This window comes from Bactrocera oleae, chromosome 4, assembly GCF_042242935.1.
Source record: "Bactrocera oleae isolate idBacOlea1 chromosome 4, idBacOlea1, whole genome shotgun sequence".
Lineage (NCBI taxonomy): Eukaryota > Metazoa > Arthropoda > Insecta > Diptera > Tephritidae > Bactrocera > Bactrocera oleae.
This window is the reverse complement of record NC_091538.1, coordinates 17,136,321-17,163,162: the sequence shown is the minus strand read 5'-3', so window position 1 is coordinate 17,163,162 and position 26,842 is coordinate 17,136,321. Positions and strand designations below refer to the sequence as shown.

Here is a 26,842-nt window from a genome sequence, read left to right as displayed (position 1 = left end):
GAGAGCATAAGAATTTTATTAAGAATTTGCGCCGATATTACAAACAGAGAATGTAAAATATATAATAATCTACATTCTCTGTTACAAAATATTTTACCAGAGAATGTAGATTATATACGTTCTCTGATTTTACGCTACTCGTCGTTGTTTTCCCTTTTATCTTCTTATTGAACTTTCTACTGTCATTCGTATTAACTGTCAGTGCTGTCAAATAATTCTCTAATTCCGAATGGTTTTTAGCATTGTGTTGCGCTGGGGAAAGTATAAAAAATTAAGATTCGTAGAAAATTTTGTGTAAATATTATTAAATATATATGATAGAATGAGCAAAATATATGGAAATATTGGATTAATTATATTAAATGTGTGACCGATGTGAATATAAGTGCGAAAGATAGTTTTTTTTTGGAGGAATTACTGCACTGTTAGCAAAATAGGAGAAATTTTGATGACGGCCAAGAGTGTGTGCGTATGTGCTTTTGTGTGTGAGCTTGTATTGTTCACGAATAAAATAGCATAATTAAAAGATGTAAAGGAAGTTAAAGCGATAAGAAAATAAATATTTAAAATTAAAAAGTTTGCTTTCTGAGTATTATTTATAACAGAGGCAAAACTTAATCGAATATATGAAAATTCGTTAAATAGTTACAGTAGCTTTCTTAAAGCTTAAACTGATCTGATAAAAGAGCGGAGTGGCTGTTATTAAAGTTAAAGCGGGGGCGTCATTTGTTTCATCTTGATATCAGTAAAGTCCTATGGCTTAAAAATAAAATATATAATGTAAAAACAATTACAGGCGATACTATTATCCAATTTCCTCAGAAAGTATGAGCTGGGGCTTAAGCTGAACAATGACATCAATGGCCAAAATCTACCAAAAAACCAGAACAACATCAGATGCATTTAAATCATTATTTGCAAATATTAATATATCGTGCTCTTGCATTATATGCAGAGATATATTATTTTTGTAATAAAAATAATAAAGTGAAGCCGATACTACATCAACAATCAGTCATTCCAAAGTGTACAACTTAACTTATAACAGCCTTCAGAGTTCAGTGCCACAGGCTATCGCTAAGCGCCCGCACAATCGCTTCTTGTTTAGTAAAATATACAAGAATTAAAGACAAAATTTGCAACCATGAATTCAACTGTGTACACCAATAGTGTCACTATCATCAGCAGTAACAGCAATAGTCACAATCACAATAACAGCGCCAACATCAACAATATTACAATTACAAGTAACAGCAATGCGAATAATACAAATAACTTGCCTGCCTCCACACCCGTAGCTACGAATCATACAACAACTACGCACATAACAGCAACAACAAGTAGCGATACAACAGTTCTAACAGCGACAGCTGGAGGTGATGCAGCAAATGTGCCGCTTATGACCAATAATACAAGTAACAAAAGCGTAGCAGCGCTTGATGAACAAGAGGCGTTACTACAACGTGCAGCAGATGAACGTGAAGCAATTTTCAATCGTTACTCTTTGGGTTTGGATCCTACGAATGTGGTCGACCCTTGGGAGAATCCCACATTTGAGCTCTACCATATTACAGATAAGTGAGTATATGTAAAAGAACAATTAATTATCAATCAAATATGGTATACACTAGAATGTAGGTATTTTGTGCATTATTATGTAAATTTGAAGGTGTCTATCATTTTAAATAGTATGTTATGATTTGGCTATTGAAACAAAAACAAGATATTTGAGTGCCACTTATAGTTTTAAACTTAAAATATGTGTACATATTTGCTATTAGAAAATGTATTTTGTAGTATCATATTAAAAACTATCGCTCGCCAACAAAAATTTCCTGTTCAATAATAATAAGCAATTAAAAATGTGATGGCTTCCGCGACATGGCCAACTATTTGCACTATATCAGCGGCCAGAATTTATTTTTTGTAAAAAATTTTATATCGGCAACACTACAGTGTAAATTTTAATATATGTATACTTTGTATTTACACGAGTATCTTCTAAGAAATGTAAAATTTGCTAAAATCGTATATTTTCAAATATTATATTACAAATGACAGATAATTGATTTGGTTTCTACCCTGCAGTATTCATGATTGAAATTAAAGTTAGGAAATTTTAATACTGCGTTTTCAATTAAAAAATTTCGTTTTTTGAAGTGCTTTCTATTAACATCATTTTCACATATATACATATGGTATATTATGCATTTATAGAAATCCAGCAGTCTGCGGTAAATGTAGCATTTAAAAAATGCATGTGTATGTACAAACATTTCTAAAAATACCATAAGTAGTGAATACAATTCTATAGAAACAAAAAAGGTTAAAATTTCTGATTGGTTTGCCTTGTTGAATAATTTTATACTTGTATATGCGAAATAAATGTCGAAAAATGCCTCAGCTTACAAATACTATTAGTACGCCACTGAGAAAAAGCATGTCCTCTTAAATTAAATATGTTTGTATTTGTATATGTATGTACATATATTCGAATGTATGATTCATGACGGGTGCTTTAGAAATTCGCACATTTCCATTTTTGTCGATATTTTTCATTTACTTATGAATTGAGCAATTTTTTTTTGGTTTTAGTCTAAAAAGAATCTGACACATGCATACATGCATAATTATACTTCACTTAGGAAATGACCTTTTTGCCCATTGAAAACTGGGTGAAAGACAGTACTCGACCTCCATTTCGAAAGGAATACAAATTATGTACACAACAATGTGTAGAGGTGTCGGTGAGTGCCGCTTTAAAAGCACTATCACGTGAGCAGTTAGTGGAGTGTAATTGAAAATGCATTAATAAATCAAAATAAAATTCATTCACCCGGCACATTCTTAATTGTAAATGCAACACAAATTTGAAAAAAAGAAAATATTAATAAAAATTAGTTTTTACATACAAACATATCCAACCATACATATTTAGTATTGTGGAACTCAAAAGCGAATTACAACATATTCCAAGTACCAATTCGCACATTTTTAACTTTTTACTTTTGTCTCTACTTAGTGCTGCTAGAGAGCAATAATTTCCTATTGTTATTATAAGTTGGCCACCGCAGACATTTCCGGGCAATTTGCCAATGTTTTGCCTGTGCGAATATGCTGGTTCTTATACCCTTTCCCTCAAGTTACAGTCGAAACCACTTGAGGCAATTTCAAATGGAAAATAATAAAGAAAAATTACGCCTGCTCACCCACATCATTTCACAACTTATACTGCTAGTACGAGTAACAAGTCTACTTGCGCATTATTTTTTATTTTTTGCAAATTAATGCAAAACGCTTGTTTCACTGTCGTGCACTTCTTTCGTTTCCCACTACGGCGATCTTGCTTCCGTGCCACATTCCACACTTTCTTACAATGAACCCTTTAAGCATAAGCATAGCACAACAGCGCATACATAGAATCATACATACCGGTAAATAAATACCTGTTACTTTTGCAACATTTACAAGTTTTCTTATTATAAAGTAAATCCATTTCCACAAGCATACAGACACGCATACGTTTGTGGCTATGTATTTTCTCACAGTGACTGTATTTTTTGCTTTACTCGCACAGATATGGCTTCATGCACGATTCCCGCCTGCCCGACACCCGCGACTCACAGGAGCTGCAGCGTACCAAAATCGAATTGGAGCGCGACAAGAAATGGATGAAAATGCTTGCCAATTGGAATCCCAATAATGAGAAAGTGCGACGACGTGTCTTCAAAGGTATACCAGATCGTATGCGTTGGCCAGCGTGGAAAAAATTGCTGAATGTTGACGAATTGATTGCCGCTAACCCAGATAAGTATGCGTCTATGTTGGCATTGGCGCGTAAATACTCCACCGAGGTGCGTCAAATCGATTCGGATGTAAATCGACAATTTCGTGATAATGTCGCCTACCGTCAACGGTATAGCGTTAAACAGTGCTCCCTCTTCAATGTGCTAAATGCGTATAGTATATATAATCCAGAATTGGGTTATTGTCAGGGTATGGCATGTCTGGCCGGTGTGTTATTGCTATTTATGCAGGAGGAAGAGGCATTTTGGGCGTTGAATCAATTAATTATAGATCGTAAATATGCCATGCACGGCCTGTTCATAGAGGGCTTCCCCAAACTGACGCGCTTCCTTGAACACCACGATCGGATACTGACGAAGATGATGCGTAAATTGCACCAACATTTCATGAAACACAATGTCGATGCTATTCTATACTCGATTAAATGGTTCTTTGTGATCTTCGTGGAGCGGGTATGTATTATAAAATTAATTTTAATATATAAAAATTGTTGAAAATATGAGCAATAAGATAATTATCTATTATTTTTTAATGTATTACAACAATTAATGACTTTTAATTTTTAAGTACTCGTAATAAAATTTTTCTTCGATTTTAATTTATATAATTTCTTTTTAAACATTTATCTTGCTTTATTATTTTTATATTAAGTTTGCCATGAAGTTTGTAAAACCCAGAAGAAAACGTCGGGGACCGTATTATATATTATATATATACCTATATAAATGATCAGCGTGACGAGCTGAGTCGATTTACCAATCGAACGTCTGTCTGTATATACGCGAACTAGTCTCCCAGTTATTTAAATTTTGATCTGAAATTTAGCACACTTTTTTTTTGCTCTCCAAGAAGCTGCTCTTTTGTCGAAGCCGACGATGTCGAACCACTATAGCATATAACTGCTATACAAACTGAACGATTAAAATAAAGTTCTTGAATGAAACTTTTTTATTTGACAAGATATCCTCAAGAAATATGAAACAGATTATTTTCCAAGGCACCGCTATAATCTCCGAATAAATTGTTCAGATCGATCCACTACTGCAAATAGCTGCCATACAAATTGAACGATGAAAATCAAGTTCCTTCTAAAAATTATTTATTTGTAAAGACTTTCATAAGTACTATATTTGCTTTTATTTAATTATTTACTACTACATTTATTGATTTTATAGAAGTATTAGTGCTTATGTCTTAATTACATACGCATAGTTTATTTTATAGTCAATAAGAGCATTAGTAACATAATAACACCCAAAATCAAACACAAACATTACATCATTATAAATAATAATCACATTGTCTAAATAATTTGGCTTGTCACCATATTTAGTACTTGGTCACCATATAGTTTTACTTTCTTTTTCTTTACGTTACTTCTTTTCGTACAAATACAGCTTTATATCTTTATATTCAATACTTGTTTACTACTTTATACTCCACACTTCCACTTTACTATTTTCAGATACCATATAGTTTAGCTTTGCGCGTGTGGGACATTTATCTGTTGGAGGGTGAACGTGTCGTCACTGCGATGGCCGTCACCATACTATATTTGCACAAACACGAATTGTTGCGTCTCAAAGATATGGACTCAATTATTGAATATTTGCAAGTGAAATTGCATAAGAATTTCGGTTACAACGACGACTACGTAATTGAGGCACTCGAACGTATGTTGAAAAAGTTGAAAGAATTAAAATTGGATGTGGCACCACAGCCAAAGGCGAATGAATTCCCTGTTCGACCATTGGGACAATTCGTGGAGGCGGATGTTGAAAAAAAGATCGGGCGACGGCGTTCCGAATATACCGATACAGAAAAACAAGTTATAACTGATGTGATATTGAGGTAAGGTTGTTGGAAGTGATCAGTATTTTATTTTAATACATACATACAAATAATTTTTGGATAATTATTTCATTAATTCCATATATTATATGTATTTTCTTTAAAAAAAAGTGTATACTTTGTTGAACTACTGTAAGCGAAAGAGTCTTTACATTTAATTTGTTGGTTTTTCCCTTTTAAATTGTTTAAATGTGCGCGTCCTAAAAGTAGGCAACACATCTTTTTTTGTTTTTGATTTTCAACAACATAGGTTAATAGTATAAAGTCAAGCTTCTCAGATGGGAAGAATATACAAAAAAAATAATCTTTAGTAAATAAATGTATATATTTTAATTTTAATTCGCATTTATTCTTACATGGTAGATTAGATTAGATTAGTTTCGAGGTATGCACCGCGACCTATTGTATATTCTTACATGGTAAAAAAATAAACAACTAAAATATGAAATTTACTACATTTAGGCGCACCAACTTGCTTTCGTAAATAAAACTATTTAATTAAATATATTCTTATATTTCTTATCTTATTTTAAATATTTAAATATTATTTGTTACTAGTTTCAGGTTTGTCTTTTAAAACTATAACTTTTACATATGTAATATTATACCTTGAATAGGGTACGAGTATATTAAGTTTACTACAAAGTTTGTAACACCCAGAGGGCAACATCAGATACCCTAGCTGAGTCGATTTAGCCATGTTCGTTCATCCGTCTGTCGGTATATACACGAACTAGTCTCTCAGTTTTTGAGATATCGATCTAAAATTTTGCACACGTTCTTTTCTTCCCAAGAATCTACTAATTTGTCTAAACAACTATAGCATATAGGAGTAGCTACCATGCAAACTGAAGGATCGTAATCAAGTTCTTGTATGAACCATTTGTTATGTGACAAGATATCTTCACGAAATTGCGCATAGATTATTGTCCAAATCAACGTTATAACCTCCGAATAAATTTTTAAGATCCGATCACTATATTATAATATATAGCTGTCATACAAGCTGACCGCTTAAAATCAAAATAAAAGTGTTTATTATTAATTTACCCTTTTATTATATAAAAAATGCACATGTGCAGGATATTATAGTTTCGGTGCAATCAAAGTTAACGTTTTTTCTTATTTTTATTTTCTTTTGTTAACTATTAATAATTTCGATTCTCACCTTTTCAGATCTGAACAAAATGCAGTAGAAGTACAATCAACTATGTCGTATGAGACCTCTGAATGCGCTACCGGTAAGTTTCATATAATACAAATTGGATAATTTTCATTTCTTTCTTCTTATTATCTGCAATCTATACTATCTGAACCAAATATCACATCTAACCACTCGTTTACTATACTCTCACACTATAATCTCATAAAAATCCTTTAATATGCGCTACTATATATAAACGGAATGAAATGGAAAATGAAGTTTTAAAATATGTAGAACATAGTTTGCTCTGTAATTGAGTTTTAAAATAATATTAAACTGACGTAAAAAAAATAAAATTGTTTATGAGAATATACATACTATGTACAAGTATGTATGCACACAATTTCAAAGTTAAAAATTATATTTAAAACTTCATTCAATTAATTGCCTATAAAATTTGTATGATTTAAAGCTAATATACAGATATTTCACCTTACACTTCACTCCAAACATTTCACTGTGTGGTGCCAGCTTGCTTATAAAGTACTTTTGTATTAATTATATCTTGCTCGTTTATGTAAATTGCAATTTAATTGTAAGATATCTAAAACTTTTATGCATTTATATTTACTTTGTTGTGTAGATACTAAAATTATGTAATTATAGAAATTTTAGCGTAAATTGAATAAAAGGAAAGCCTTAGCTCTGCATGCCTCATACTTATACATATATAATATATATCTAACGCTTTAAAAAGGCATTCCACCAGACAGCGCAGCTGATAAATTATAATTCAAAAGTATTTTTTGAAAAATATCAGACATTAGGCAGCGCATATATTTTTGGTTTTGTATAGCGGTTTTCAATTCACGTAGATATATTATTTCATAACTGCAAAAGATAGAATCAATGCTAATTTAACTGTTATGCAACAAAAACATTTGTATTTTGTTTTTAAACAGGACGTTTTGAACGTCATATTATTAATATTAATATATAAATACATTTGTTTTTAAATGTTCTTACATTTTATTTATTATTATTATTATTTTTTGCAAATTACCAATTAATCTTTTGTGCAATTATTTTGTTTTTAAAGCGAGCCTTCTTTGACTTTTAATGACTGCACTTCATTTGTTTATATAAAAAGGTGTTAGCAATAAATATTTATTGTTTAAGGCACCGAAATAACTTGAGCATATTTGTTGTTCATATCTCCAATATCAGAGGCGTAAATTAAGCGACAAGACTTATTTCGCACAGTAAAAAAATAAATATTTTATACGTAAACTGCAGCTATTTGGCAAGCGAGCTTTTAATATGCGCGCTTCATGCTTTCATTAGTGTCTAGAGCATTTTTTTTTTCAACCTTACAATTACCAATATATAAAAAAGAGTGTGAAATGAATTAAAGCATATTGCGGAAGGCAATTAAGAGACGGTTTCTTTTCTTATTTAATACGCCCTGTGCAGTTTTTTCGAGTTTCTTTTTATTATGGCCTTTAAATACAGCTTTAGAGCAGGCTAGTTTGTAGTGATACGTGAATTTTTTAGTAGTTGAGGAACATAGTAGCTTAGCAGAGTAATAGGTAATTAATAACAATCAATACTACAAGAAATACATGTACAAGTGTACATATGTTTGTATTTGTACATAGGTTGCGCTGTATATGTTATACTACTTAGTAATACTTAATGCTACATCTTATTTAATATTTCTGTACATAACTTATTACTATACTCCGCTTTGCCTGCCCACTTATTTATTATGAAATTATTTTCGTTTTCATGACACATTTAATGGCATTTAACTTTAATATTTTACACTTCCATTGGAATGACCACCAACCACCCATTGATTACTTGTGTTATACTTGTACATAATTAGCATGGCCTGGCACTAAAAACGCCCCACCGCCCGTTTTTCATTACACATTTACTTTTACTTATTTAAACATTAATCTCTGCTTATTTGTTAATTGTATAATAATCGAGTTTTTATTTCCTACATCTATTTATAACTACAAGCGTTTTTCGTCCTAAAGTATACTTGTTTCTTATTTGTTTACAATTTATGAATGCATTTTTGTTGAATTTTACATCTCAAATCAAATGGCTTTACTTCAAACTTCTTGACACTTACTCCATTTTCTTGATTCTTTGTTTTTTTTTCTACAATTTAACCTAGTAATCGTTATCAATACCTAAAAATCAAATTAAAATTGAATCATAAGTAATTGTTTATCACTTTATTGTTCATTGAAATGTTTAAAATTGTAGATTAAATATGACTACCGCGGACGTGACGTCAGTGGCAATAAAAAGTTATTGAATTATTAACACGTAATTATCATTGTAGTAGATTGATTTGTAATTCTACATTTAAACGGTTTCATTTAAGTATTATTCATATATTTAAATTCCATATTAAAGGTTCCCAATGGGAAAAGGTTCTTTGATTATAATTTTAAATTTCAACAGGCTAATTAACTGTTTTTTGTGATTTAATAGGATATTTTCCTTGACAGTAGATAAACATTTCACAAGGTCAATGGTATATAAAGCAAAAATTCGCCCAGAGTCTTTACACATTGAAGTTTAAACTTTTTTTCTTTGTATGTCAGGGCTAGATGGGCTATGCTAGGGCTAGATGAGTCGCTGTGACTTAGGGGAGGGCACAATAGACCATAGGTCGCAGTGCATACCTCAATCTCAATCAATCAATTAAATGTCAGGGATTTCTTTATCAGCTGTTTTCATGACAGTCGCCCCAAAGAATGTCATCACTCCAAAATTTTTTGTAGAATGTCTTACAACAACAACATTTATATGTTCGTTTTTTTAAATTGTTGGTAAACTAACAATCTTTCTATTTTTGCCTTCAAGACCTTTTAGCTTTAGAGATTAGGATTTTTTTTTGTTTTTATTGCTCTGAAAATTGTGTGGAACACTTCGCTTGCTTTCCTATTTCTATTAAAAAACTAAACTTATATCTGTAAGGATTTAGATACAAATGCAGTGCTATATAATAGTTCCTAAGATTGCATAAAAATGTGTAAAAGATCTCTATGGAATTAATAATCTGTATTCAACACTTTACTAAGAATAATTTTATTTTTTTATTTTTTGCTGAAATATCTAGTAAATGGAACATTTTGTATAACTATATAATATTTACTTTTTCATCTTATATATGTAAATGCCTTCGCTATTATAATTTAATTCAGCTTTTACTAATAATCTAATAACAATACGGGGGATCTTAAAATTCGGTCATACTTCAAAGTGGCATTTATAACACATTAAGTCGTGTTTTATTTTATATTTTGTTCAATGAAAATTACAAGTGATTTTCAACGATCCATTGTTTTGTGAATACAGTGCCCTCAATAAAGCATCTTGAACCATTAACATACCACGCATATAATATTTAAATAAGACGATAAAAGATTGCATACAATTACAAACTTACAACTTTGAGTATACTACTTTATATACTTGTATAAAGTTATTGACAATAAAATAAAATCAAATAGCTAGTTCCGAAATATTGGCGTATGCATTAATTCGTACGGTTTTCTAAGAGAGGGCTCTACTAGTATTATTTTGCGTCGTATTCATCTGTGGCTATATTCATTTCAAAGGTACTGCGATTTCGCGTCGTTTTCAGTAGATATAAATTGTTTGAGAGTGAACAACAAGGAAGTTCTACCTCACCCGCCTTATAGCCCAGACATAGCACCTTCCGATTACCACTTGTTCAGATCAATGCAGAATGCCCTCACCGGAGTACGCTTCTCTTCAGAACAGTTCTTTTGGGATGGGATCCACAAACTGCCAGAAAGATGGGCAAACATCATAGCTTCCGATGGGCAATACTTTGAACATTAAATGTATAACAATTTTTTCACAATAAAGTCTTAATTTACGTAAAAAACCGCACGAATTAATGCATACACCATAATTTACAATCTTTATTATTTGTCCGATAGATTTCGATACATTTTGCCTGTAATCGATTCCTTTAATATTTAACTCTGTTACATTTTACTGTTATCTTTATGTTCAAATTAAACAAAAGTATGCTCTTGTTGTGGAGACAAAAAATAGAATCAAAGAATAAAAATATCAATAATAGCCGTTATTTAGTAAGCAATTATATTGTAAGGATTATATATAATCTGTAGGGTATTTGTTAAAATTTGACATTTTGTTACAATTAAGTATTATTTGTAGAAGAAAATTTAAAAAAAAATGTAGCAAAATGACGGTTATATCTAAAGGGAAACTGCAATAATTATAAAAAGGTCGAAAAATTTGTGTTTGGTGCTTTGAACCCTTCAAAAGATCGCTAATTAAGGGGACTGCCATTAAAAACGACATATCCGGATGACAATTACGTAGGGGTTTTATCAAAACGCCATCATTTCAAGTCCTCTGTAGCTATCCAAAGAGAATTGGGTGTAGAAATTTCTTCGAGAACTGTTCCACGTCGCCTTGTAAAAAATAATCTCTTCGGAAGCTTTTCTCGGAAAGTCCCAATGTTGACAAAAAGATAGCGGAACAATCAGATTGCTTGTGCTTCAGCGCATATCAATTGGAGCGGTGAAAAAATGTTGCGTAAGATCCATTGGTCAGATGTATCTAAAATAAATATAGTAGGTAGCGATGGAAAAGTTTGGGTTCCCCGATACACGACAAAAACTTCCAAACACCGAGGTCATAATTCAAAGTATACATTGGAATGTTTTTCGAGGTGCGAAGCCAGACCGCTGTTTTGGATTCGGGAAATCATGGACCGTTATCACTACCTTAGAATTTTAGATAATGTAGCGCTTCCTTATGCTAAATGTTTTTAGTTTGGCTGTTCCAGCCCAAGAATGATCCGAAGCATACCTCGAGTGTGGTCAAGACTTGGCTACAGCATCAAGGAATCGATGTTATAACCTGGGCGGCGCGATCTCCGGATTTAAAACCTATAGAATACCTATGGAAGATTGTAAAGGAAACGTTGGGACCCATTAAACCACGAAATAAGTAGGAACTATGGGAAAACGTCCAAGGCGTGTGGTATTCAATACCGAAATCAGTCTGTAAAGCTTAGTGAAATCTATCCTTTTAGTTATAATAGTCTACTATTTACGAGTTTTCATCCATGATTCTATTTTATTATCAATTGCAGTTCCTGACAGTTCCTTTTAAATGTGTCTGCGCCTAATACCTTAATTTATATTAAATTATTTTTGTTTTTGAAATGTTTAAAATAAATTTTATTAACTATAAAAAATAATTGTTTCCTCCAAAGGACTGTGGTAACACTTTTTTTTTGCAACTGGTTGTAAATAAATATTTGATTCTATTTTATTGTCAGTAACTGTATTACCGGTTGCTACTATTTCTATTAATTATATAATTGTTTTATTAATAATAATTTTCGTTAAGATTCTTTAATGTGGTGTTAATACGAACTGTAATAATATAAAACACGACTTTAAGCTTCTGAATATATTTGCATATAACATTAACCAATAAATGTATAGTTATTTTATTACAAATATACATACATACTGCCAAATATAATAATTATGGTGGAATACAGGTACTACTTACTCGTAAATGGATCCGTTGCTATATCTTATTACTTACATAAATATAATATACTATTGAATCCCGTTTTCTCAATTTCTACAGCTTCACTTGAAGTACAATTTCATAATTATATACTCATATCTCATATGTGTATTCTTGTAAATTAACATTTTCGCATCAATTATATAATATTTTTGTCATTGGTTTCTTATCTCTCTCTCAATCGTTCACTGTCTGCCTTTTATAACCTATTTACAACATATGTTGTAAACATTTCAACATTTAAATGGTTTTAACTTTTTTTGGTACATACATACGTAAAAACATACATATTATTTAATTAAAAGTATTATTCTTCTTATTATGATGACAACCGTTAAATGATTATTATTTTGATGATTACTTTACTTTCTCTCTTTCTCTGTTTCTTTACCCATGAACATACCAACACTCAAACACACACAAAATTGTTTCCACCATCTTCGTCCCAATTCTTCTTTTAGGTGATGCATATTCAATGAAAACGTATCGAAGTATCACTAGTTTAGCCACCTCACCGGCTGTTAGCAGTTATTCACTGTATAGTAATGGATTTGTTGTCACCACCAACAATAAATTATACAATGACATTGACAACAATGCCTACAATAATGGTCCCAATCACAGCCACAGCCACAGTCATTTACATAGGCACAGTAATAGTTATAGTTACAGCCATACAATGTTACCGTTACAAAATCATACAGACATTGACGTTGACTATTCGAATGTTGTTGATTTACCGCCAGACTTTAATGAAAATGCTGACATTGATGACGATGAACTCAGCGTACAAAATACTCGGCTATAAATTTATATACTAGAAAATATTCAAAAAAAAACTAAGTAATTCCACATTAATCATATGTATGTAGTTATTACAATATGCCAATTTAACTAGCCTTAAGCCTAAAATATGCTATAATAATGTAATGCTATTGCGTTTATAAAATACATATAAAAAATTATAGCATTTAATGTTTTGTTTGAAAAATACTTAAAAAAAAGGTTGCATATTTATAGGCTGAATATAGTAAACGCGCAAAACTGCAGTAATATTGCTCACAAAATATTGAAAAATGTTTTTTTTTAGATTACATTTAATATTTGTTATAAATTGAATTTCTTACCTTAAATACTAACAAATAACAGCCTATAATATGAAATATATAAATATTTTTTCCATAATATGAAAATTTGTGTCGCAAATCGAACCGAAAAGTGCTTAATTTTTACTACAAAAATTTTTGTATTAGAATTATGCGGTTTACACATATATTTTTATGTTAATTTAAATTCTCCTATTGCCAAAAATTAGTTACAAAGCTGCTTGACAGTTACAGAATATACAGAAACCAATCAACAGCTGTTATAAATATAATTAATTTAACAGCTGTTAAAAAATATTCCAGTAGCTGTTATTGCTACTATAAGTTATGGTGTCATTGCTGGGCAGCGCATTCGCTATATTCAGTTTATAACACATATAAAATTATATAGCAAAATTTATTATATAACTCCTAGCATTGTATGGTATAACTTTAAAAATTTTATTTCCCATATTGTAGCTTGCTTTTTTGCTAAGCACACATGCTGCTAAGAGTGTATACTTTATAAAAAATTGCCATTGCTAAAAAAAAGCATAAGTAATTAGTTAAATTTTATAATTTCTCAATATGTATTTGTAAACTTTAGAATCTCTCTTCAATTACATGCTTTAAACCATTTGTTATTCTTATTTTATTCTAATCATTTCTTATTGTAAACATTATCTTACTTAATACAGTATTTACATATTTTCCACTGAAGTTATTAAGTGAAAATGGTACTGAATATATTACTAAATTACTAGCTATATTATTTAACTTTAGCTTCTGTGAGATACAGTTAAACATTCAATAATAATTACACACTCAGCAAATATTGTGCGCTTAAATGAATTTTCGCTAATTTCTAAAAAGTTTATACATATTTCGCAAACATAATTTCGATGAAACTACGATTATTTACATATTTAGAATATATGTAGCTTGAGAACGCAAAAAATATATTTTTGAGTTTATCTACTTTTTAACTGTTATCTGTTGTCAAAAAAAACCTTTGGGAACCACTGATTAATTTGCATTTGTGATTGTATGAGCAAATAACAAGAATTTATTTCAGATACTGTTCAAATTTCGGAATTTTATATAACATAAAATTAATTTTTTTATTTCTTCTAAAGTGTGTATATCACCTTTTAACTTTAACGACACATGCAGTTAGTTTGTTTTAATTAAATTGTAATTACACACACAATATTTGATTTGCATTTTTAAATAATATAAATAATTATTGATAATATTTTTGAATAAAACTTATTTAGAAACTAAATATTTTTTCTCCACAAAAGTCTCTAAAATTCCATTTTTGTTCCAGAATACCGTATTGTATGTACGCAAAGCTAATATTTAGACGCTCAAGCCAGATTTTCAGAAATATTTCAAATTGTTAATTACCTGCACGATTTTTATTTTGTAACGATTTAGCTTCAAAGTCTATAATTTCAATCATTGTATATATTATACGTACATATGTATGGCTGTGTGTATGTACATATGTATGTATATGTATATGTATGTCTATTCATTGTGCTTATAACATAAACTTGTAATTCCTATTTTATTCCTATATAACTATTTTATACTGTATACCAATACTTATTTAATTATATAGTATGCTTACAATGCGATACCTGTACCATGATATTTATTTACAACTATTTACTTCATCTATATACAATACTTATATATACATACCTACTATATATTATGTGAAATATATATAATTTTTTGCATTTACAATGTCATTTAATTAGTTAGCGCTTTTTGTACGCCTGGCGTCAGTAACTTGCAAAAAGTGCTTTAAAAGTTAACGAATTTTCATGCAAATGTTTTTGCTAAATACCTATATTATTTGTACAAATCGATTGAAAGTCTACGCATTTCATACTTTGCAGTGTAGTGTTTTTAGCATTAAAAAAATGTACTGAAATTAAAATAAACATAAAAAATAAATTAAATAAATATGATTTTATTTATAAGTTATGATTTTTTATTCACATATCCATTAAATACAATTCGGCTGAAGCAAATGAGAACATATTAATATTTTTAGAAATTTAAACAAAGGATTTTTTATGTGTTCAAAGCTGTTTTTGGACAATATAAAAACTCTTGACCTATTTCGCTTCAATTAGAAGTAATTTTTTATAATGTACATTAAAAAATATAAAAGTGCAAAGCTTATTTTGGCGATGAAACCTTTTTTTGTTGGTGGAAATCGTAAAGTTGTTAGTAGCAGCTGCTCTGCTGACGTCCCATTAGCGATTATTTGCAAACGGTTGTTTAGTTGATAGTCTTCTGCATAAAAACTTTTCTTCATCAACTTATTTTTAATTCTCTCTGACAATATTACTAATTTAAGGTTATAATTTTTGCAATTCATAGCACTTGGTTAGTGATTTGCAAATATTCTTAAGCAATAAAAAAAATTGCCTAAAAAGTTTAAAATATAAAAATTAGTGACTAGTAGTATCAGCCACACGTATTATATGAAACTTTTATAATAAGGTTTTTTTTTGCTTCTTTATTTTTTGTTTTTCTTTTTTTTTTTCATAATTTTTTACTTTTTATAAATTTTTTATTTATATATATTTTTTTAAATATTTAATTTTTATATATAATATATATTTTTTTTTGTATATGTATTTTTCTACATTTTTTTCGAAAGAAATAATATCTATATACAATCATTGGTATTTATAACTTAACAAATCTGTTAAAAAATGTATTATTCTTATATAAATTCTTTAGCATGCGCGTTTTATGCTCTAAATTATTAATTGCATTTTTATAATTGTTTGTTCAATCGAAAAAAATTGTGTTAAACTATCTCAAAGTTGCATACAACTACGCACGTAAGCACGTAATAATAATTTGTATTTGTATAATTTATTTTTTATTTTTTGAATATTCAGCATGCACCCGAAAATGCATTTCATAAAAAATATATAGTTCATAATATCGTAAATAATGGAATATTTCTAGTCGTGACTATGCTAAGGCCACGCGCACGAACTAGCATATTTCCGATTTCTGAAAACCTCATTTTACGAAAACTTGCGTACTTTGTCAATTAGCTTGCAAACTCTGCATAACAGTAAATAGAATGAATACCTTGCATACTTAACTTCCCCTCAACTACTAACATTACGACGCATATACATATGTATGTATGTACTTCCCAATTTCGATTTCAAACTTTATATAGCTAGGCGCAACGCTACACACACACACTTGCAAACACAACTTTCCTATGTATTTAAAAAAAACAACGAAATTATTTACTTACTCTCTTCTTCTATTGCAAACAAGTAGTGCTCTACACATTTATTCAAGTAAATTTATACAAACATAAGAATTTTACATACAAAATATTAATAAAAAAAATTGATATTTTTCGCTTTTGTAAATAATTTCACAACAATATTGGCTTGGTTGAAACAAAAAATATTAAATGTGGCCCTAAACGAAAATTAAAAAAAAACTCGAATTAAAAAACGTGTATTGGATAAACAAAAACCATGTTAAAATAAATGCACAACAAAAATGAAAAATTAAAATTTGAAAATTTCATGTTTAATTCGTTTACTGTTACGCAAAAAATTGGACAACAACAACCACTTTCACGTACAACAAAACCGAAACGACTAAAAAAATTTACAATCCCCAAAAATTTCATGGAAAAACAACTTTTGCCACAATTACAACTTTTCTCTAACCACAACAATAAACAACAACAAAATTTCCATCACCGACAATTGCCTTAAATTAAATTACAAAATAAAAAACCAATTAAAAAATACGTACATATAATAAATAATAAAAATGCTAGTAACGCTAAACGTACCCGAGGACTCGCACTCAATACGAAGTTCGCTTGCAGGTACTTCGGTGGCCTCGCACGGTTCGTCGGAGACATTCTCGCTGGAGGACAATAAGTGAGTAATTGATTAAACATATATATTTAAATATTTTTTCGTATGAGTGAACTGCTTATCAGTTGCTTTCGAAAACGTTCTTTGATATTATATAGCTCTATTTAGTCTTCCTTGGTTTGACTTTTAAATTTCACTCATCAAAAAATTTAAATTAAATCGTGATATTTTGTTGTGACTATTTTTCATAATTTCCGACACTTTCAATGTTTTTTTTTAAAGCGCATTAGCATCCAGCGAAGTGAAATATCTGGGAAGCTTGAAATATAAAAAGCAACCCTCTTAGCTGCGATGAACACTAAATTGGGCAGTTAGAGGGATTTTCAGCCTACATATGTAGAGTTTAAATTTTTTTGTTAACTTTAATGACTATCTAAATATATCTTGACTTTCTCTATTGGTTCAGGATGTGTTAATATATCCATAAAATTTATCTTGTTGCTGTTGTACAAGCACAAACTGTTCCCGACAAATTTAGATATTATTCAGCTATGGTGATCGACCTTATTCGAATATAAATCCGTGTTCGTTCCAGTTACGTAAACGCATATATCTCGTTAAATATTTAGAGAATTCAAGACTCCGTGCCTAACTGAATGTTTCGTTTTTTTTTAGAGCATTGAAACATATTTAGCAACACTTTGAAATTTACCTCTGAAATAATAAAAAAATATACTCTTAAAGTAATTTAAATCTCTCTTCATTTCACGTACACTGCGCACAGTATTCACTTAAAGACGGCTAACGCCTTGCAAAATACGCCACAACGTGAAATATTGCTTCTGAGCACCACCTGACGACAGGCAAATCTCGCGGCAGGGACAGCGACTACGTCCACGTCGTGTACATCTATAACAGCGGCGAGCGGCGGTGTGTCCGGTACCGTAATGAATACATCTACTTCCACATCGTCAGCATCGGTCTCGGCGTCAGCAACGCCAACAAAACACTTTACAGTATCGCCTTCAGCAACACCACCGCCGCCGCCACCTACAACACCAACACCAACACCTACGCCAACGCCAACACCAACGCGTCAACAGCCAACAACTGCACACACTGCTATGCCGCCGATGTCTATGTCGCCTTTACGACGCGCAGGCGGCGGTGCTGCGCTGTCAATTGGATAGCAGCCGCAGCAACAACAAAAGCATCATCACCAAGTGACGCAAAAATTAGGCGGCATTTATCATATGCGTTCACCAAACGGCACAATTGTCGAGGAAGAGTGTGTCCAGGAGCAATTTAGCAATTCATAAATTCAACCAAATAGAATTACCAATCGAAAGTGCTTTCTTTTCCACGCAAATACAGTGAAGGTGCGGATGGTAATCATAAGAATTAAATATTATTTACTTTTTGTTAAACAAAACATTTTCAAATTGTAAGTACATAGAATTAATTGTACCTTCTTATTTTTCTTCCTTTCTTTTTTTTATTGGTGCTTGTTGTACAAGAACTTTGTTTAGAATTAAAACCTTTTCGTATTACCTTTAAGAACGACATTTTGTATATTGATTTTCATAAATATTTCATTTTTATTTATGATTACAATACATTTTATAATTCGAGCTTTGCATGAGAAATTAAAAAGTCGCGGATTAAATCTCTAAGTAACAACCTGTTTCTATATAACACTTTTCGCAATAAAATAATTGGCAGATTTAATTTTGAATAATGTAATCTTATTCTTAAGCTAGTTTGATCCAAAGTTTGTATTAAAAGGTTACAAAAAACGGCATATTTTTAATATTTTTTTTTTTATATAAAAAGTTATATATTTTATTCAAACTTTTCATTATTTGAAGTATACATATATATTTTACAAAGATTTTGTGAAGTTTTCAATTCGAAAATTTCAAAACTTGGTCATTACAACGTCGTTTTCGGCAGAAGAACTTCTTACAGGAAGTCTCATCAAAAGTAAAAAAGCAAAAAATACGTGCTTTGGTTAAACCCATAAACTAGGTATTGAATGAAGGAAAAATAAAAAAGTGGAAATTTTATTTATGGCAGACGTTTTTACAAAAAAAATTAAGATTTTCTTAAATTATTTTTGTTTTTGTTATTTTGAAAAGTTGTAATTGAACAAAAAACTTCTTCGTTCAAGACCTGGTAATTAAATAATTATATCTCGAAGACCTGTGTAAAATTTCATTAAGATCAGTTGAGTACTTCGTGAGAAATATTGACAACCGACATTGAAAACAGTTTCGAGAAAAACGCGTTTTAAGTGGCTATATAGCTGACCTCGAGCACGCAACATTTCAAGACTAAAACTCCAAAACTATTACTCGGACCAATATTCTAAAGATGTTAAAGAATTAAATAAGGATTTTTTTTTGTTTTGAAACCGTGAAACCGATGTAACCCCTTAAGTCAACATCAGTAAACTCGCAGTCTGTAAATTGACTGTTAAAATATTACATAGCCTTACTTTTGAAACCAAATTAAAATGTAAATTTTAAGAAATTTATTTGCTCATAAGTTTTTTACAAACTCTGTCCGTTTATCCGTTTAAGCACTTCCTATTAACGGGAACATCAAAATTTTGAATGAAAGACATCAGAGCGACTTAATGTACTGTTCATAACTTGTCAGTTTGACTTCATATTTACAATATTTATTAACTAGTTTAAATAATAACCTCAATCATTCCCCAAATGCTTTTGAAGTATGCTGTCAAGTTAACGGTCCTTGGTAGGAAAAAGTTAGTTACAGGCTGTTCTACTTAGCCTATCCTCATAACGCTCATAATCGAGTCCTTTGTCTTAACACTTATATTTCCTTTCTTTAAGGCATTTACACTTTCTGCAAAAGTTTTTTAGAATACAATTCCATTCCTCATATGTATTGTATATGTGTACCTTTTTTACTTTAAAAAGTAGTATTATGTGCTACGTTTCGCAACATTACAAATACACATCTTTACAAAATTTTAGCATTTTTATATGTAAAAGTATGCATTATACAATTTTTTAAATATTTTTTTCTATAGCAAACATGTATGGTATTAAATAAAGTTAAAAGCTCTTGCATGCATACATACATGTTACAAATTTATAAGAAATAACAAAAGTTTTACTGTTCTTCAATAAATTTAGAATGCAAAGCAATATAGGCGAACCACTAAATAGATGGTATAACTCAAAACGTTTACAAGTTCAATGGCATAAACGCATACATAGTAGTTATATACATACATACATACAAATAGACAGGCTTGCATTGCATTTATTAACAGCAAGTAAAATTCAATGCAAATGAAGTATAAAAAGTGGAAACTTTAAATATTCACAAATGTTAAGCCAAAATTTACAAAACAGCAGAGTTTAAACCATTTACAGTTCACAGTTAAAGAAAAAATAATGTTAGTTGTAAATTATTATTATTAAATATTGAAAGTGAAGAGTGAAAAACGCACTGCAAGTGGCACTAATGATTAACAAAAACAAAACAAAACAAAAACGTTAATGAATTACGTCCATTTATAAGAGAAATAAAAATTACAAAACGAATGAGAATAAAAGTCAATGTGTAAAAAGCAAATATTAGCAATATACATATATAATTATAATACGCAAAATTGAATTGAAATAATATAATTTTTATAAATAGTTTAATAATTTGTGTTATACATATGTATGTATTGTATATTTCTATGCTGTACTGGAATTCTTCATGGCAGTGTCCCTATGAAGAATTATTTTTTATTTGTAATATTACTTTTTAAGTATATATTTGTATAACTATTTATGCTTAAGTCACTAAGTGTGCTAAATATATGCTTACGACAGGCAAAAACAGTTCAGATATGTACATATGTGTGTACATACACAAAGAAGCATGTATATAAAGAAATATTTATTTTAAATTTGGCGTCTAAAAGAAAACAAAAATATATTTTACCAAAGTGATACTCGCTAATGTTTATATTTTCAAAAATTAATATGCAAAACTCAAAGAAAATAAAACACTTTATAAAAGAAAAATTACCACACTTTGTATACATATGTATGTGCGTATACTGCTATACGTACTATAGTGCTTATTTACGTTAATATTTAAAGACTATCATTTCTAAAGTCAATAAAGACAGCATTTGCTATAATACAAAAGTGAGTTTTCTTCATAAAACGTTCCGACTGCATTGGCCGCACAGTTATGCATACTTCTATTAAATTGGCACCATCACTATTTTATTACGTTTTCTTTGGTCCGCCAGATTCGATAATCTTGCCTAAATCCTTTAGCGAAACATCACCACTGCCACGTTCCAGAGGTTTGGGTTGATTCGGACCCGGTTTCCAGCCGACAAAATATATTATTTGAAATGTCGCCGTCACGCCATCATCCTAAAGTGTTAATTTTAGTTTTATTCTTTACAAACTTTGAAGTATACAAAGTGTGCATATACCTTAGCGTACAACTCCTTATAAATAGCACTTGCCGCCAACATTGTTTCGCGACTTATATGCGCTGGCCTATTGAAAGCTGCATTATTCTCTGCCATACCTTTTAGATCCCACATGAGTTGAAACATGCTAGGGTAACCCACTACAATTTCATCGGTATCAATGGTTAACATGGTAAAGCCAGCACGATTCAGCAAAGCCCCTACGTCTCTGATCTATGTAAATGAAAAACTATATTTCATTCACTTACTATAGTGCGTTGTAATAAAAAAAAAACCTGCGTGAAAGGCGAAATATGCGGCGAAAGACCACCTTTACGCTCAATTTCAGCCAATTGTAGCGATGAGCGTAACTCATATAGTGTATCACCACCGAACAAAGAAGCTATAAAAACACCATCAGGTTTTAAGCTACGTATTACTTTCGAAAAGCAACCTGGTAGATCATTAACCCAATGCAAACTCAAACTGGATATAACTAAATCTAATGAGTTATCCGGAAACTGTAAGCAAATTTCTCTAAATAATATAAGAAATAAATATATCAATATTTAAACTGTTACATTACATCCAATTTCTCCTCGTCCACCTCTAATTTAGTTAATTTCAGACCTGGTGTGCCTTGTGCTTGCGCCAGCATTGTAGGGCTCGTGTCGCATAGCGTTAAATGCTGTACGCTTTCTGCCATGATGTGTTTGGAAATAAAGCCACGACTGCAACCAATGTCAGCGGCATTTGTAAATTCACGTTTTATATCAATGATACGATCCGCTAAGCGAAAACCAACCTCTTCTTTCAAGTAGTCATAGAGCTCTACATCCGGGCTATGTTGTTATAGATTGATTCATTTATTTATACTCTCAAAAAATATATTACTAATGCACGAGGTTTTTTCCAAAAGTATCGCGATTTTTCTATTTCTTAAGAAAGTGTTTATTTATTCATGAATTGGGGAAATAAGAACTGCGTCGAAGGAGGAGCTGAACAAGATCACAAAAAATTGCTTTTTTAAGTGCTTTGAGAATTGGAAAAAACGTTGGCATAAGTGCATATATCTAGAGGTGATTACTTTGAAGGGGACAAAATAGATATTCATGAATAAATAAACACACTTAAGACATACAAAATTCGGAATACTTTCCTCGTATTACATTTTACTTACTTTAGAGCAGCACGTTCCTTTTGTAAACGCTTGGCTTTTCTATCAAATATTATTTGATATGCAGGTTGTGTGCTATAATTCACAGCTTTGTTTTGACAACCTTTTTTATAAAAACCCGTTTTACATGTTTGTAGCAGTTGTTTTGAACTTATTTCCCGAATACTTTTAAACATGTTAACTTATATTTTTAATACGACACAATTGGAAATCATGTAATAACAAATATGAATCCCGGTATGCATTTTTTAAGGATCGATCAGCTGTGAAGCGTTAGCAGCTGCTTTTTGTTGTGAGCAATGCGTTGCCAACTAAATAACAAAGACGTCGGGTTTGCCAACTATATGAGTATATTTGAAATGATAGCCATAAGGGAAATAACTCCAAAATATCAAACAGGAATTGAGCGATTAAAGATAATAACAACTCATAAAAGAATCAAAACTATCAGTTGAAACCTTAAGCGAAAAATAATTAACTCTGCTTATCATATATAAGTTATTAATTTGTCTTTCTGCATTAAACACCACATATACAAATGAATTAATTAACCGTCTAACCTTAGCGGAAGCAAACCATTCGATTCACAGCGGAAATAAAACCACAAAAAGCATCAATCATAAGTGAAACGCAGAGTTGCTAGTACTTATAACCACAACCGTATATTAGAAAAATTAAAAAGAAAGCTGGGTATGAATACATTGTCAATATATTTAAACACATAAAATACGGTACTACACTTAAATACATAGATACAAACTTATTGTTCTCAATAGTTATGCTTATTATTTAACATATTCTTTTACTTACTCTTTACTATCTTCAATTTACCACCATTGATTAAAACCCCACCTTTATTGGAGGAATCAATTTCGGAATGTTTGCGTTTGGCTGCAAACGGATTTACCGCATTAAGCGGTGTACGGGCTACCTCCTTTATTTCATCATTGACACAGTCCAACTTCTCAGCATTTTTATCTGGAATGTTTTCTTGTGATTCAATTGCTTCTATGTTGGATGGGGTAGGTGTTTGCGAAGAATTGCGATCCGTAGTACTTAAGATTGCCGATTTTTTCCCGAAAGTAATTGGAGAATTGGACATAGCAAAGCGTTTAAGTGATGCACGCCGCGCTTGTGTTAATTCCATTGCCTTCGGTGCAATTCGATTTCCAAATGAAGCACTGTTGTTAAAGCTGGGGCTTTGTGAACGCATAACAGGCGAGAGTGTCACATTGTTGTACTGCTCAAATTCGTGTAACTCTTGACGTTCACGTTGATTTTGTTCCTCAAGTTGGGGCATCAGTTCCGACAAACGATCTGAAAGATGTATACGTCCCAGCTTTGTGGCATATTTCACTGCCAAGAGCAAGAGTTCTGGGCAAGCAATAGTTTCAATGAGCTCTTTGGCACGCATTTCCACTTCACTGCGACAGGCCAATGCGAAAAGTTTTATTGCCGTTTCCTTAATTATCTTATCAGCATTGTCCATATTCATAATTGAAGCACGCACTAACGCATCCTCCAACTCAGACTTTTCCACTTCAATGTCACAAACGGGTAACTGTAATGTCAACTCCTGTGTCATTGGTCGTGGATTAGTCATTGGATATGAGCTGCCTCGACACAATACCGCTTGAATAATTTGGCTACGTTCTGATACAGCAATAATAAAGTAATTGTTTGAAACGCTTTGACTTTGTTTTAAAGTATCACAGATTGGATACCAACACTGACTCTTCAGGCTATATAATTGCAATAAACCCATAGAATCAGAAAATACAGGTGAACCGCAATCTGAAAAACCAAGCCATGTCAGACGACGTTCGGGTGTTAAGGGCACTGTGAGGTGTTGAGTGCGTAGTTGCATGCCGGATGTTTGTATTAGCATCGCGGATAAATGCTGTTGAAGTGTTCCAGGTGGAGCACTATGATAAAGTATCATTATACGATCCTCATGACCAGCCACTGCCAATACCGGTCCTGGTATAGATATTATTTCACGTTGAGTGCCCATTACGGTGAACAAACGCAAAAATTGCATACTGGTGACGACGCCCACTAATTTGTTGGTTGCCACTAAGGCCTCGGTACTTTCACAATCTGGAAATGTTACCGACCATTCCTTATTGCCGGATGTTGCCAGCGCAATGCATACTAATTTGGTTGAATTTTCAGCAGACAACGCCAATACACTCGTGCTCAAACTGGCCATGTTGTGGTTGCTATAGTTTGGGATGTGCAATGAGTGATGTACACTGGCATCATGAAATTCCACATCCAGTGAACCGTCAGTACCTTCTGTATGTGCTGTCACAATACCAACATCATTCCAAACCAGATAACGATGCTCAAGATGGGTTGGTGTTGCACCTGGTTGGAATGCAGGTTGTTGTTTAAAAGACTTTACTAGCGGTTGCGGTTCAATATCGCTATGTATTGATTTAGGCAAGGAATCGCGCGTATTTTCATCCGGTTCATACGAAAAACCAACAGCCTTCCGCATCACTTGATTCTTAAGACGTTCAATTGAGATACCATCATCTTCATCATCGCCACGACTTTCATCATTTGCATCCAGACCATTGGCACTCGCCAAACCATCATTATCATCATTGTTGAACTCAATATCACCGAAATCAACATCCTCCGCTTCGCCATCAGCGAATGCTGCACCATGTCCCCCTTTTGTACGAAATAGTGTTCCTAACTGACCAGTCACATCACAATAGGCTAATTCGGTACCTGTAGTATTCCAACTTATACTGGTAATAGATTGACATTCGCTTGACGGTGCTTCCGTTTTCAGCGACTGCTTTCTTAAAAAATCAAACACACTTATTTCGCCTTTTGTTGTTCCTGCTGCAAGAAATTGTCCATCTTTTGAAAAGCGGCAACATGTGTACTCTCCTTTGCTTCGTTCGTCAGACAGCGTAAATTTCACTTCCCAGGTGTCTGTGTTCAACACTATAACCTCTTTACCATGCACATATGCCAGCGACTTACTGCTTTGTGGCTCAAAACAAGGTGTTCCAAAATGCTCTGCGTTTTCAAAACTATTCGTTTTAGGTAACCCCGAAATACTTTTCACTTCTGTACCACTCTGACTCAGATTCCAAATTTTCAAATTACCATCACCCGATATGGAAGCTAGCAATTCACCTTTATTGCAAATATCTATACCGAGCACAGGTCCACCATGCCCTTGTAAATGAAATTCGCTCTTACAATCATCACTTTTTAACACCTTTATATTTGTGTCATCTGAACCAGCAGCAACGTATTTCTCGTGCACACGAAGACAAGTGACTGGCGCAGTAAAACGCATTAATATGCCATCACTGTCCAGCTCTGGATATGTGTATGCTTGCACAGTATTTCTGTCAGTGGAAGCCAGTAGGCGTTTTCCGCTATGTGCGATACACATAACAAACTCACCTAGACAAGTAGAGCTGGGATCATCATCGTCGATGCCTCGCCATACGCGTATATCGCCGTCAGAGCCACACGTAATTATGGATTCATCGTCCTCCGTAAATGTGAGACTTGTGAAGCCATTAGTATGCGCATAGCGCAATGAGCTGCGTTCATAAGCCATTACTTAAATAAAATATATATGTATATCAAAACTCCTGCTAACGTAAAAATTATAATTGTCCGATGATTTGTTGGCGCCAAAATATCGGTGGTCAAACCAGAGAACTTAGAAGAACAACCAAACAAAATAGAATGATAACCAAAGAAAAACAAAAACAGGGTTGTTGTTGCAGAAATTCATTAATAAAAATGCATGAGTATGGCAAG

At 31.8% G+C, this 26,842-nt stretch overlaps 3 protein-coding genes across 6 annotated transcripts; 1 reads left to right on the top strand and 2 right to left on the bottom strand.

Annotated features, from left to right (window-relative positions):
• Positions 1-209: 209 nt before the first annotated feature.
• On the top strand, positions 210-21,586 carry RN-tre (Related to the N terminus of tre oncogene). Of its 4 annotated transcripts, none has more exons than XM_036375714.2 (6): positions 210-1,578; positions 3,578-4,259; positions 5,273-5,658; positions 6,835-6,899; positions 17,417-17,471; positions 18,193-21,586. In XM_036375714.2, exons 1-6 carry the CDS (start codon positions 1,145-1,147, stop codon positions 18,263-18,265), a joined length of 1,695 nt encoding a protein of 564 aa, XP_036231607.1. In that variant the 5' UTR covers positions 210-1,144; the 3' UTR covers positions 18,266-21,586. The 4 variants fall into 4 exon arrangements, with proteins under 4 accessions (XP_036231607.1, XP_014093700.1, XP_014093701.1 ...); XM_014238225.3 differs by having other exon boundaries at positions 17,366-17,471; XM_036375712.2 differs by lacking the exons at positions 17,417-17,471; positions 18,193-21,586 and adding an exon at positions 12,895-15,163 and having other exon boundaries at positions 222-294; positions 797-1,578.
• LOC106619889 (arginine-hydroxylase NDUFAF5, mitochondrial) lies at positions 21,370-23,319 on the bottom strand. The gene is made up of 5 exons (XM_014238198.3): positions 23,045-23,319; positions 22,451-22,706; positions 22,161-22,385; positions 21,886-22,098; positions 21,370-21,823 (listed from the first exon to the last, which is right to left on the bottom strand). Exons 1-5 carry the CDS (start codon positions 23,215-23,217, stop codon positions 21,671-21,673), a joined length of 1,020 nt encoding a protein of 339 aa, XP_014093673.2. The 5' UTR covers positions 23,218-23,319; the 3' UTR covers positions 21,370-21,670.
• Positions 23,320-23,732: 413 nt separating this feature from the next.
• Ctf4 (Chromosome transmission fidelity 4) lies at positions 23,733-26,765 on the bottom strand. The gene has a single exon (XM_014238203.3). It carries the CDS (start codon positions 26,634-26,636, stop codon positions 23,844-23,846), a length of 2,793 nt encoding a protein of 930 aa, XP_014093678.2. The 5' UTR covers positions 26,637-26,765; the 3' UTR covers positions 23,733-23,843.
• Between the last annotated feature and the right edge of the window lie 77 nt (positions 26,766-26,842).

Bases quoted from the DNA above. Each gene is read 5' to 3' on its own strand.
- RN-tre (XM_036375712.2), top strand. From the start codon at position 1,145: ATGAATTCAACTGTGTACACCAATAGTGTCACTATCATCAGCAGTAAC. The intron at 1,579-3,577 runs GTGAGTATATGT...TTACTCGCACAG, and splicing joins CTCTACCATATTACAGATAA to ATATGGCTTCATGCACGATT. The intron at 6,900-12,894 runs GTAAGTTTCATA...TTCTTCTTTTAG, and splicing joins GACCTCTGAATGCGCTACCG to GTGATGCATATTCAATGAAA.
- LOC106619889 (XM_014238198.3), bottom strand. From the start codon at position 23,217: ATGTTTAAAAGTATTCGGGAAATAAGTTCAAAACAACTGCTACAAACA. The intron at 22,099-22,160 runs GTTTTTTTTTTA...TCATTTACATAG, and splicing joins ATATTTCGCCTTTCACGCAG to ATCAGAGACGTAGGGGCTTT. The intron at 21,824-21,885 runs GTATATGCACAC...TTAACACTTTAG, and splicing joins ATAAGGAGTTGTACGCTAAG to GATGATGGCGTGACGGCGAC.
- Ctf4 (XM_014238203.3), bottom strand. From the start codon at position 26,636: ATGGCTTATGAACGCAGCTCATTGCGCTATGCGCATACTAATGGCTTC.